The sequence below is a fragment of the Phragmites australis genome, chromosome 6 (assembly GCF_958298935.1).
Source record: "Phragmites australis chromosome 6, lpPhrAust1.1, whole genome shotgun sequence".
NCBI classification, from domain to species: Eukaryota; Viridiplantae; Streptophyta; class Magnoliopsida; order Poales; family Poaceae; genus Phragmites; species Phragmites australis.
In genome coordinates, this window is record NC_084926.1 from 16,708,204 (window position 1) to 16,721,540 (window position 13,337).

Consider the following 13,337-nt stretch of genomic DNA (forward strand, 5'->3'; position numbering starts at 1 on the left):
CGTGGACTGGATGAGCTTGAGGATGTCTCCTTGGCCAACACTTTTTCAGGCATCTCATAACAGAGGTGGAAGATTTTTTGCAAGCCTCGCAGATATTCCATTCATGATTTCAGGTTAGTCTATGTGACCATGGCTTTTCCCCATTGGTCAGACTCTCGTAGGTGTTCAATGAAGGATGCATTCCATGTCACGACTGTAAAGCTCTATCTTCTCATTTTTTTAAAAAAACTTCTGCTGGCTGCTTAGATAATGGCTCAGCTGTGAATGAACGATCAGGTTTGGGGTTTAAGTGGCACGTGCGGATGTGGCCGTGCTTCGCGTCGCGATCGGCTGTCTGGAAGCCGAACCTTGAAGTGATCTCACAATCCGAATGAACAACAGCCAAGTGCATGCTCGTTGATCCAGTAGACGTGCGTCAAACGAAACAGCAACATCTATCGGTGAATCGGTCCATGGCATTGTTTTGCGTAGCGTGTTTGGCGATGTAATTAGGCTTTGGTCACCAGTGGTTTATTACGTCGTGTGTAACTAACCTGAGCTAGCCTCTGCTAAGTTCTTGCTTAATCACGCGTCTTGGAGACCGATTCGAATTCGGAGCAGCTCGTCGGGCGATAAATAAGTTCGACATCCATCGTCGTCGACGTCTCCACACTCGTTCTGTCCGTCCACCACTTTTCTCCCATCCCTCCCTGCGCTGCGCCGATCCGGTTCTCCGGCAAGAGCTTTGCTTCTTGCGCGGCGAAACCATGTGCAGCGTTGCTCCTTTCCTTCTTCCCGGCCTCGCTTGGCGTCGTCGCTCCTCGCGCCGCACTGCCGACGACGATGACGATCTACGTGGAGCCTCCTGCCGTGCTGCACGGGTATGACGACGACGCTGACATCGAGGAGTTGCTCCATGACATCTCCGCCGCCGTGCACAAGCCCACTCCCGCTAGCCTCACCCCCCTGCCGGTTGCCGCGGGAGCCGATGCCGATCTGCCGATGTCCTCCGTGGAGTTTCTTGCGCTGTCGTCTCAGCAAGACGCTGACGCCGACTTCGAGGCCTTGCTTCCTGGTATCTGGAGCGTTCAGGTTCCGGTCACCGGACTTCTCCCGACCCCGTGGCCGCTCATGACGCCACCCCGACGACGCCCGTAGCGTTGCTTGGAGCGCCGCGCAGTTACGGAGACGATGCCCCCGAGGGCGCCGGCGCCACCATCAAGACGTCTTCCAAGAAGCAGCCGGAGACGTGCGAGCCGTACGACGCCGACATCGACGACCTCCTCCGGGCCTTGGAGAAGGACCCCGCGGAGCAGCCCTCGGCGGGCTACCTCTGGACGACACAGGCAGGGGAGATGACCATGGCCACGCGCACCGAGCTTGTCGCGTGGATGACTGGATGCACGACTTCTCCGAGTGCTACGACCTCGTCCCCGGCACGCTCCAACGCGCCGTCTGCTACGTCGACCGCTTCCTATCGTTGAAGAAGATCGGCAGCGCCCACGATCTCCGCCTCCTCGGCGCCGCGGCCAAGTACGAGGACATGAGCACCACTGCGATGCTCGACGTCGCCCGGCATGCCGGGTCCACCCGGTGCAAGGTGGCCGCCGCTGAGCGCGAGCTGTTTGCCGCGCTCGGCTACCGCCTGAGCGGCCCCACCGCCTACATGTTCCGTTGACCAGTTCACGAGGCACAGCGAAGAAGGCGGCGAGGGCTCGGAGCCGGAGGTGAGGTCCCTAGCGCACCACTGGCCGACATGGCGCTGCTGGACTACAGGTGCTTGGGGTTCCTGCCGGCCACGGTGGCGGCGTCCGTGCTCGTCGTGGCTAGAATCACTATTACAAAAGCTATTTGTTGACATACTTAGGTTTCATTTCTATAGATTGTTTATATAATAAATAATCTACTTCCTCTATTTCGTAATGTTTATCCACACCCACCATTACGTACAAACCAAGAAATACTGAAATCGAGTGAAAAATACACTGAGATAACCATACTATCCCTAATCAAAGCAAAGATGAGAGCAATTAGCTCACTAACGTTAGAGTAAATGCATGCATGCACTCAAGAGTATAGCAGTAAAATATACCATAAAGCATTATTGGTTACCGCAATGGATAAACAATTTGAGACAGATACTCCTGAGGCCCAGTTGTGGATCGTCTGTGGAATTTATTTTTATAGGCGGTTTTTTATGTGAACTGTACGTGAAAATAGCTCTATTTTTACAGACAGTTCCTTATATGAACCGCTGTAAAAATGAGAATTTTTATAAATAATTCTTTATGTGAACCGGCTGTGAAAATAAGATCCATTATCATATGCGATTCACATAATGTATAGTCTGAAAAAGTTAGTTTTTACAAAGGGTTCGTTATGTGAATCACCTATGATAATCTATCCATAAATAATACCTCGCAGTGATGAGCTTTATTCAGATAGAGAGCTCATTGTCTGAATAGCAGAGCTTAAAGACAACCACGGATTTTGAAAATTGAGGGAGAATGTTTTGTTTTTGAATTTTTTGGAGGAGCCATCTAAGATAAGGATATGTCATATCTAACTAGTATCTTTTTAAAATTTAGATTTAGATTTAAGGCTTAATTAGAGTTTAGATGTGATATAGAGATGCTCATGATTCTAGCCATTTAGATCATCAAATTAGCTAAAATTATGATCAATATTGATTTAATTGTTTAGATTCACATGATTCTAGCATCATATTTAAAAAATGTAGCTATATTGAAGTTTTTTAGCCTTAGAAGGTTTTTATCATGAATAGGAATTTTTTTAGATAGATCTGGATATAGAGGGAGAGTATGAATCACATTATTTTGAGCCATAAATTTGCGTCAATATATATTTAATTGCGTAGACATATTATAATCATAACAATCCCTTTTTCCCCTTTTTAAAAAGTCTTTTTATTCTAATTTTTTAATTAATTAATTAACTTATCTATTTTTTAGTTTAAGTTAAAGATGGACAGCGCATGGATGTACGATATGTCAAGACATGGAGAAATATACATCAAAGGAATCTCTATTTTTATTAAAGCCACCGAGAAAGATGCTTTGACTAAAAAGATAAAAAAAATAATGTCCATATTCTCACTGTAAGAACCAGAAATTATAGGTGAAATCAAGTATAATCAAATCACACTTGGTCTTGAGAGATTTTGTCGAGGATTACATATATTGGTCAAATCACGGCGAACAACGTACAAACGAACCAAACGATGACATCGCTACTGATCAAGTGGATGGTGATGATGAGGGAGTCAAATGCGACATTGATGTTATGGTGAATAATGATATTGATTTTGATCTGAATGAAATGTTGCGTCATGCAGAATTGCATGTTTTAAGGAACATGAGAGGTTTAGATATTTCGAGGCGTTACAGAAGGTATTGAAGGAACTTTTGTATGAGAAATCGAATGGCTGTGATAAAAAGTTTACGATATTGCATTTGGTGCTTAAACTTATAAGGTTGAAGGTCAGCAATGAATGGTCCAACAAGAGTTTCTCGGATCTGTTGAGTCTCTTGGTAAACATGCTTTCGAAGTCTAACTTCTTGCCCACCATCACTTATCAGGTGAAAAAGCTTATCTAACTGTTGTCACTGGATGTGCAAAAAATACACACGTATTCGAACCACTGTATCCTTTGCCGTAAAGAGTATGAAGCCATGGATAGATGTCTAGTATACAATACGAGTCAGTACAAGAGGAATGATAATTGTGAGGACGAAGATGCGAAGAAGAAGAGAAAAGTCCTGCCATGGTGATGTGATACCTGCTAGTGATCTCCCGTTTGTAGCGTTTGTACTTGAACCTTAGAGACTCTAAACTGATACGTTGGCATTTCAATAAGCATAAGAGGGCATTATGAGTGGGGATGAAAGAATACTTGTGTTAAATATTTGACTTGTGATGTAAAAATATAGTACTTATGAATACTATTGTATTTGTGTTAAATATTAGATTTATGTTGATTCAAATACTGTTAAAATCTGTGATGTTGAAATCTATCTTAAAAATATGTTGAAATCTGAAGAGGATAAAATATATACTTATTATTAATTTTTAAATGAAATACATACTATAGACGGGTTCTTATGTCACCTGTTTGTGAAAATCTCTCTATCTATCTATAGGAGCCGTCTATGGTATTGATTTTTCACAAGCGATTATTTAAGTGAGTCACAAACAAAAATAGATTTTCCCAAACGATTTATTTAAGGAACCATCCGTGGTATTAGTTTTTTATAACAGTTACTTAAGTTAACCGCCTATAAAAATAGATTTTTACAGACAACTTATTTTATACAAGTAGAAATCGTTCATTTTCACGTACGTTCCATCGTAAATGGTTATGCTAAACAACTTTAAAAATCAATTATGAATCACCTTAAAAAATAATTTCTGTAATAATGGATGGACTCCCCGCTGTCGTGGAGCAAAGAGCTTGAGGTGACAGGTTACACGATGGAGGACCTGACCGGGTGCATGGACGCGATCTACGACATGCACGAGCTGGATGGCGTGTGGCCAGGATGCGCCCAGATGATGGCGAACTGCGTGCACAGCTATTCGTTGCCTCCTCGCTGATGGACACGCACGAAAACGTTGAACACTGCTGCGAGCTAGCTAGATTTTGGTAGAGCCTAGCTATGTAGCAGGTAGCAGTGTTTCGATTTTGTAATGTTCGTATGTACATCTGGAAATGAATGCCAGCTGATTATTAGAACTCAGTTTTGTCCAATGACAAACACGGACCCAGTGAGCATGGACTCTCTCTTTTTTTCTCTTCTACCTCCACCTTCTCTTCTACTTCCACCTTCTCTTCTACTCCTATACCTCTAGTTTTTAATGGAGTTTCAACTTATAGGGGAGGTAGAGCTCCCCAGCCCCTTTAGATCTGTCATAATTTTGTTGTTATAAATGATTAGTGTTACTTTTTGATTCATATGTCAATGTAATCTACGAGACAATCTAATCTATACTCATATGTAATTCATCAGCTGTAACAGATCTGAACGATCTATATCGTCCACCTAAATTGATCAAATAATCATCTTACAAAGTTAGATTGTGTTTCTCTTTCCAAAAATATATTTAATATCTTATTATTTATCTTTTATACATAGACATTCAATATTTATATTTCATATATTTTAAAAATATATTTAATCTTCTATTATTTAGCTTTCATACTTTTTATATTACTATATATATTAAATTGATTTCACGTGACGCACGTGTGCAATACTAGTTTGGTAATAATTCATGGGCTGAAAAAGCTTCATGTGCAGACTGCAGTCTAGTGCTATGGCAGGAGTAGTAAGTGGTTCATGAACTTGCTCTCCGGCAAGGTTTGTTCCTACCGCATCTCAGCAAATTTGCTATAGGAAGCCATAGCCACTACCGCACTAATCTCGATGCTATAAGCACTCCACACAACCATTCCTGCGCCTACAACGTTGCCGCTGTCGATGCTGATGCCATCATCTCTACTCTTCTTCTCCAATAAAATACAAGAGAGGCATCGGAATTCAGAGGGCAAGAGACAGTACCGCCACAGCGCCAAGGAACTTGTAAACGTATCGCCAATCCATGGCAGAAATTCCCCTCCTGACTCCCTACACCATGGGGAGGTTCCACCTCTCACACAGGTCCGTCCACCATCATCATCAGTCCATCACCTGTCTTTGCAGCAACAATCGCTTCGCTTCTTTCTTTAGCTAGCTGTTCATGTTCTTGGCTGCCAGAATTCAAGGATCCCATGGATCAATAGACTAGGTTAATCGTTTTTTTTTTCTTTCTACATAAGGATTCTTCCTTCGTAGGCGCCTATTGTCGCAGCCGCGTTAGAGTGAACGCATGCAAGGTGTTCGATGAATTGCCTCGCAGCCTGGGAAACGGCTGCCTAGTGCCTAGCTAGGGAAATCTTGATGTCTGGAAACCATATCTGTGTATGCAAATTATGCAGTTTGGCTTTCTGTTCGTCTTGATCGATGTCAGGGTTGTCCACGCGCCACTCACCAGATCAAGGTGCTACAACAACCTTCCTCGAGAACACGTCGCGCTGTACTACTCCCAGAGGGCCTCGAATGGCGGCCTCCTTGTCGCTGAATCCACTGGGGTCTCGGAGACCGCTCAGGGGTACCCCAACACGCCAGGTATATGGACCAAGGAACAGGTGGCGGCTTGGAAGCCGGTCGTGGAAGCCGTGCATCGCAAGGGCGGAGTTTTCTTCTGCCAAATCTGGCACGTAGGGAGGGCGTCTATCTATGGTACTACTATCACAGAGCTGCCATTCCTCTCAATCGGATATTTGCAATGACTTTGCAAGTTAATATGTGCTTCACAATGGATTATGCATATTTTTGAAACGTAACCGGCACTGCTGATTATATATTAAAAAGAGGAAAAGCCCGACAGGCTAAAGTACTGAAGGACAATGGATTATGCATATGATGTTCTCTAAGATCTTTGATCTTAAAATGTTAGTTATTGCATTCATATCGGATTTATACAGAGCATGGTATCATAGTATACTTGTATCTAGGCCAAATACTTGATTTTGTCGGACAGGCTGCTAGATTATGTTGATTCATCATGTTTTAGAATCTGCAGTGTTATGATGGCTACAGAGTCAAGTCTGGACGCGATTGATGGTATTTTAGTAAGAGTAGCATGTCTTGTTGTACTCTAAGAACTTGTCTTAAACTGAAGCACTACAGTACTTCAACACATCATATTTGTAACGTTCTTCTGTCAAGCTAAACTCAGCAGTGGTTTCATTTTCACATATTCTTACATGCTGGAATGTTGTATTTCATGTAGTTCTGTGGTTCCTCTGATAGCTACTTCCAATATCCATTGCAGATTATCAGCCCGATGGACAAGCACCAATTTCTTGTACGGACAAGCAGATCACAACTGTGGTTCTCAAAGATGGAAGTGTGGAGGAATTCTCTGCCCCAAGGAGGCTTAGAGAAGATGAAATCCCTCAAATCGTCAATGATTTTCGGCTTGCTGCTAGGAATTGTATTGAAGCAGGTACTTCCCCCTTTTTTACCCTTTGATTTGCATAGCTAAACCATACCATTTTTCACCTTCATGATTACGAGGATTTATCAGAGTTGAAAATTTGAAATCCACTGCACATTCAGTTACCCATTATTTACCTTTCTAGTCAAAGTAATTAAACCATTCAGCATAGCATTTATAATTCGGTTACTTCAATGAATTTTAGGCTTTGATGGAGTCGAAATCCACTGTGCATTTGGCTACCTAATTGAACAGTTCATGAAAGACAGCGTCAACGACAGAACTGACAAGTACGGTGGAAGCATGGAAAACCGTTGTCGCTTTGCTCTAGAGGTAATCCAAGCAACCACCGATGAGATCGGACCAGACAGAATCGGTGTCCGTCTCTCGCCATACTCAAACTGCCTGGACTGTTGGGACTCGGACCCGGATGCACTTGGCCTGTACATGATCCAAGCCATGAACAAGCTGGGCGTCCTCTACTGCAGCATGGTTGAGCCTGAGGTGGTCAAAGTGGACGGCAAGGTGCAAATCCCTTACAAGCTGTTGCATTTCAGGAAGGCGTTTGCTGGTACTTTCATTGTTGCCGGAGGATACAACAGGGAAGAAGGCAACAGAGCAGTGTCTGAGGGTTACACGGACCTGGTGGCATATGGCAAATGGTTTCTGGCAAACCCAGACTTGCCAAAGCGGTTTGAGCTGAATGCGCCTTTGAACAAGTACGACAGATCGACGTTTTACACTCCTGATCCGGTTGTCGGGTACACCGATTACCCTTCCCTCAATCTTTCTTCTGTGTGATTCCCTGAGGAAAAATTGGTGCTATATAGAACTTGCTCTTGACATGGATTCTCAATCAAATCAAATTGTTGAACTGGCAGGATAGTATGAACTCCTCAGTCGCCACTAATGAACTTCCGTAAAACTTGTGCGGTTCTTCTTTTTTTGGAGATTTTTAGACCACTTTATAATAGGTTTCAGTGCTCACTGAACATATCACACATCATCACTTGTGGGGTAAATGAAAATTCTAGATGCTGTATTAGATGTACACAGGCACAGGGCCGAATGTTCTGTCTAGAATTATAGCGAAAGAAATTATGTGTAACTTTCATTATCTTAAGCCTTCTATTATTAACTAGCAAGAAACACCCCTGCTGTTCATGTCACAATGACCATGAAATATGCAGCTATACCAAGGCATATACACTTAGTAAACCAGACCATCAAATGATCCAAGCATAGATATAGCCACAGAACACATCAACCCAACATTAGCCAATCTCTTCATTATAACCCCTCACACACTGTACTCTGCTAGTGCTTGTCATGGCAGGCCTGCACCTGAGACTAACGGACCCAGCTCACGGCGCCGGCATCGCCTCGCCGTGGTTCTGGCGTGCGGCTGCCGGCCAGGTTGGGCCATTGGGATGAGAGACCGGGTGCCAGTTCCGGCCGTGGCTGTGCTGCCAGCGGCGGTGCGTCGACGTTGGCGAGGATCCTAACTGCGGCGCGCGCTGCCCATTCCGGTGGCTGTGCTGCTTCGGCTCCTGCGTGGACGTGATGACAAGCGCTCTCCGCAGCGGCGCCTGCGGCCGCCGCCGCCCGCTGCGGACCGGCTGTCTCTATATATGGGCTCTGCGGCGCACCCCGCGCGGCCGTCATTGCAGTATCTGATCACGCTCAGCATTACGCCATTCCTTGCATTTCAACTACTTTTCTACACGTTTGGCGCATATGGAGTTTGGAGTTTGTTGTTATGAACAAGTTGCAACACCACTTGTTGCAATTATCAGAAAAATCCAGAGTTGCAAACTAAGTTGTTAGAGTGTCTAATTGCAACAAGTTGATCGGATACTCACACATTTTCTTTTTTTGGGGGGATCTTTACAATCTGCCTCGTGCACAGGTCTCTTTTCCCTGTCAGGCTTTTCAAGCCTCTCTACCACAGCTATTATACACATGGATTAAGGAGAGCCCAACTCTTAGCAACCCCGAATGCTGCGAGACGCTGCCTTCATGTGTTCTTTCATCGATGATCTCGCCTCTGTTCCATGGAGATCTCCCTGTGCATCGAGCTGAGGCGCCAAAGCTCTGGGCTGAGACCATGACCGCCATGGCTGCCAACTTGATGCCATTTTTTATCAGTAATGGTGCCTGATCGTCTTCTCCTTCTCGACTCGCGCCTTGCGTACCGCCTGCTGGATCTGCTTCTCGTGCTCCCTGAGCATGTCCTCCATGTTCCCGCCGGGCGGCATCAGCGGCCCAGAGTAGTGGATCCTCTTGTTCCTCCCGCCGAAACCCTACAAAGAATTTGCAATGCACATGCAGCCACATTAGCACTGCCTGAACTCTCGAGAATCACAATGCTGCTGCAGCACCAAGGATCTGACTGATATGATACTCACAGCTGATGTGTCCCTCATGCCGAGGTCTTTCTTGTGGGTGGAGCCGGGCCGGTCCATGGCGTTCGCCGGCTCGGCAACGTCGAGCCGGTTGTACCTGGAGTTGGCGTTCCTGGCGGCCGACGAGCTCGGGTGCAGGTCGGTGCCCCGGGACTGCGCGTAGGACCGCTGCGAGGTGAGTTGCGACACCCTGACGGAGCTGGACGTGCGCGGGACCGCCCGCTGGTCGTTCTTGTACCACGTCGACCCGAAGCCGGCGGTTTGCATCGTCACCGGCCCGCGCCCGGCTACGGCCGGCGGCTCGATGCGGAAGCCCGGCACGCTGTCCTCCTGCGAGCTGTAGTGGTGGCTGGTGCTCTTTGGATTGGCGCGCGCCTGCCTCCTCTGAAAGGAAACCAAAGTTAACAAAAGAATTGCAGGTTTCAGACAACACTTTGATCTGCCCGGTGCAGCATCAGAAACTGAGGAGCATGGACAAGTGCGTACCTGGTAGTCTGCAATGGCGTCCTGAGCCGGCGCGGCCTTGCCGTCGTCTCTCCCTGGTTTGACGGATATGGAGCCCTTGCCTCCGATGGCCGTCGTGTTTTGCCTACGAGATTTAAAACAAGGTGATGGGTAAGCAAGAAGGAAACCAATAACAGAATAGGCGCATCGCCATTGCAGTCATTTGACAGTTTGCAGGACGATACCGAGTTGCCTCCTGGCCGCGGAGCTTGGCGTCGTACTCCTTGCTGGGCGGGTACTTGGGCAGGCTAGCCGGGTCACACGCCAGCGGCTTGGTCCTGAAGAACTGATGAGAGATGCAATGTAGCAATGTGTCAGTGGCTGCAATTCTGCAAAAGCAGAGGAAGAAGTGTAGACACCATGGCCTCGGGCTCTCCGTTTGCTGGTTTCTTACCTCGCTGTCGAGAGCGGAGGCTGCCGTGCCGCGGGCCGACGGTTCGATGGCGAGCAACGTGTCGAGGAGCGCCAGGGCAGTGGGAGAGAAGTCCTTGAACGTCTCGGCGATCTTGCGTCTGTACGGCCGCTGCGGCTTGAAGAGCGTCACGTCCGGCAGCTTCGCCTTCGCCCAGTAGTCCTCCGATGGTGACCCGCAGAGCTTGAAGATCTTGTGCAGCTGCTCGATCTGCATGAACAAACATCGGTAGAGCGCTGTGAGGGAGAGAATTCAGATGGCATTTAGTGGTAAAGCACGATCATTCATTTCATGCTAAGAAGAGAAGCGCAAGAACCTCGGTCTGCCCGGGCATTATGGGCTTGCTGGCGAGCAGCTCGGCTAGGATGCATCCGGTGCTCCACAGGTCTACGGCGACGCCGTACTCGGTGGCGCCGAGCAGGAGCTCCGGCGGGCGGTACCAGAGCGTGACGACGCGGCTGGTCATGGGCTGCCTGCGGTCGGGGTCGAAGAAAGTGGCGAGCCCGAAGTCGGCGATCCGGAGCACGCCGTTGTCGTCGATGAGCAGGTTGGATCCCTTGATGTCCCTGTGCAGGACGCCGCGGGCGTGGCAGTGGCGCAGGCCCTCGAGGATCTGGCCCATGAAGCACTTGACCTGCGGCTCCGTGAAGCGCTGCCCTGGGAGCGCGGCGAGGCCGGCGAGGTCGTGCTCCATGTACTCGAAGACGAGGTAGAGGCTGTGCGAGAGGCGGGAGGTGACGATGCCCTCGAGCTTGATCACGTTGGGGTGGTCGAGCCGCCGGAGGATGTGGATCTCCCGCGCCATGAACCGCACGCTCTCCGGGTCCATGTTGACGAACCGCACCCGCTTCAGTGCCACGATCTTGCCGCTCTCCAGGTCCCGCGCCTTGTACACGTTGCTGTACGTGCCCTGCCCGATCTGCACATGACGGAATCCTGTAAGAACCCGATGAATCATGAGAGGAATGTGCAGAGGTCACTGAGAAAAGATTACCTTGTCCAGTCGCTCGAAGGTGTCGGCTCGACGGGGCAGCCAGCCTTCCACGACCTCTCCGGCGACCGACGTGAGCCAGGAGGGCCAGCCCGCGATGACGTGCTCGCCGGAGAATCCCTGCGGCATGCTGGAGATCACCTGCGTGCTGTGGTCCACGGCAGCGTTGCTGCCGATGTCGACCGTGGCCCGCCGGTGGTGCGTGGGCGCCCCGGCGGTGCTGTACGACTTGCTGAGGGACGTGATGACGACGACCGGAGGCGCGGTCTTCTCCATCTCCTTCGCAGGCGCGGGCGCGGCCCCGCAATTAGCCGCCTTGGCCTTGGCGTTCGACTCCGTCCTGGCGATGACGGCGTGCACGACGGCAGCGTCCTCCTCCTTGGCGGCGAGCGTGATAAGCTGCTTGAGGGACTGGCTCGGCGCCTTCTGCAGCTGCCCCTCGGCGGCGTGCGGCGCCTCCACGACGCCCTCCTTGGAGCAGAGGCCGCCCATCACCAACGGCCGGCCGTCCTCCCGCCTAATTAAGCAAAGATCCAAGGACGTCGACGCTTGCACGAACGCTTGAAAGGGGAATCGCAGGAGGAAGAGGCCGGCGAGGGAAGCTTAGCTAGGAGGCTGCTGGGCCCGACAAGAAGCGGGAGAGACGTTGGTCATGGAGCGCGGGGAGAGGTGGAGGGGGCATGGCGGTTGCTGCGCGACGCGGGTCGGGGGGTTGCAACCGCCGGAATGGAGGGCGAGCGGGTATCCGGCGGGGGGCGGGGCGGACAGCTGCGCGCGCGCGAGGGCAAGGAAACCAAAGGGGGCGAAAACAAAAGGGGGCCTCGGGGACGACGAGCCGTTGCGAATAAACGACGGGAGGAAAGCGGCGGTTGGCGCGATTCGCGCTAGGCCGGTGAGGCCAGGGGGTCGGTGAGACGGGGCGGGGCGGGGTGAGGTGGGGGAGTGGCGCGCACGACCGGAGGTGGGGGACGTGCGCCCCAATCAGAGCAGACCTTGGGCGAGGAGGAGACGCTGCACTGCATGCGTTGGAGGGATACCGCTGGACGATTCGCGCCGGCCACGCGGAGCCTCCCATCGTTTGGCTGACGTGGCGTAGCGTTGGCGGCAGTTGGGTTCTGATAAGGGTCACCCGGATGAAATCAACCAAAGAACCATCAAAATTCATTAGCTTTGGATATGTGTTGGGATTAAGTCCACAGGCGAGGGCTGATTCTTCTCCGGCGAGCTTTCAGGGTTGGTTTGATTTGTACGATTATAACGGTTGAAAGGATGGAATGACTCGAGAGATGAATTGAACTATTAAATATTTACTTTTACTAAATTTTAGAATAAGTAGTAATCTTAGTCTAGATCAATTAAAATATGACTATATGATCAAACCAGATCAAACCAGATAGAAGCACGAAAAATAAACAAGCTAAAACACAAAGTAAATATGGAAAGAAAAACTTGTAGAAAGTACTATACTCAAATGTGAACATAGGAAAGTAAGAAGATGAACGAGAGAATATCAGTTTTTTTCGAGGTATCAAGGAGTTATCACTTCCTACTAGTACTTATTGGAGCATCCATAAAGGATATCGTTCCTCCTTAAATCACAAAGTCTCAAGTTCTCATTCATAATTGCCACTTCTCCATCTTCGAATTGGAGGGAATCAAAACAAGCACATAACTCTTTTCAAAGCTCCCACAGGAACTCCAAGAGCTCATCGAGACACCTCTAATCACCAAAAACTGGTTAGATGTTGTTAACCTCCAAGAGTAACAAGCTAATAGTTTCACTTGACCAAGATCAAACCTAGACTCCAGCTAGATGCACACTTGCTACTCTTGAAGCACTAATGAACTCCTTAACCTTCAATTAAGGACTTGGAAATTAACTCAAGTGCTCTCCCTTACTTCTTGATGACACGCATAGTGTATGAACTCCTCTGGGTTACAAGAGAGATAAATAAAACCAAGTGAGTGGGGTATTTGTAGGCTAGAG

The 13,337-nt window shown here is 48.5% G+C and overlaps 2 protein-coding genes across 2 annotated transcripts; one reads left to right on the forward strand and one right to left on the reverse strand.

Moving 5' to 3' along the window:
- Nucleotides 1-5,304: 5,304 nt before the first annotated feature.
- On the forward strand, nt 5,305-8,558 carry LOC133921955 (putative 12-oxophytodienoate reductase 8). The gene is made up of 5 exons (XM_062367075.1): nt 5,305-5,657; nt 6,007-6,278; nt 6,874-7,047; nt 7,244-7,799; nt 8,360-8,558. Exons 1-5 carry the CDS (start codon nt 5,599-5,601, stop codon nt 8,541-8,543), a joined length of 1,245 nt encoding a protein of 414 aa, XP_062223059.1. The 5' UTR covers nt 5,305-5,598; the 3' UTR covers nt 8,544-8,558.
- A 280-nt stretch (nt 8,559-8,838) lies between these two features.
- On the reverse strand, nt 8,839-12,282 carry LOC133921956 (probable serine/threonine-protein kinase At1g54610). Its single transcript, XM_062367076.1, has 7 exons — nt 11,354-12,282; nt 10,676-11,278; nt 10,342-10,569; nt 10,133-10,233; nt 9,930-10,032; nt 9,447-9,827; nt 8,839-9,341 (listed from the first exon to the last, which is right to left on the reverse strand). Exons 1-7 carry the CDS (start codon nt 11,840-11,842, stop codon nt 9,183-9,185), a joined length of 2,064 nt encoding a protein of 687 aa, XP_062223060.1. The 5' UTR covers nt 11,843-12,282; the 3' UTR covers nt 8,839-9,182.
- Between the last annotated feature and the right edge of the window lie 1,055 nt (nt 12,283-13,337).

What these genes read in the sequence shown, in the direction of transcription:
- LOC133921955 (XM_062367075.1), top strand. Translation starts at nt 5,599, where the DNA reads ATGGCAGAAATTCCCCTCCTGACTCCCTACACCATGGGGAGGTTCCAC. An exon ending in AGGGAGGGCGTCTATCTATG is followed by an intron (nt 6,279 to 6,873) that starts GTACTACTATCA and finishes TATCCATTGCAG; the next exon opens with ATTATCAGCCCGATGGACAA. An exon ending in TAGGAATTGTATTGAAGCAG is followed by an intron (nt 7,048 to 7,243) that starts GTACTTCCCCCT and finishes AATGAATTTTAG; the next exon opens with GCTTTGATGGAGTCGAAATC.
- LOC133921956 (XM_062367076.1), bottom strand. Translation starts at nt 11,842, where the DNA reads ATGGGCGGCCTCTGCTCCAAGGAGGGCGTCGTGGAGGCGCCGCACGCC. An exon ending in CCTTCGAGCGACTGGACAAG is followed by an intron (nt 11,279 to 11,353) that starts GTAATCTTTTCT and finishes CGTCATGTGCAG; the next exon opens with ATCGGGCAGGGCACGTACAG. An exon ending in CGCGGCCAGGAGGCAACTCG is followed by an intron (nt 10,033 to 10,132) that starts GTATCGTCCTGC and finishes TAAATCTCGTAG; the next exon opens with GCAAAACACGACGGCCATCG.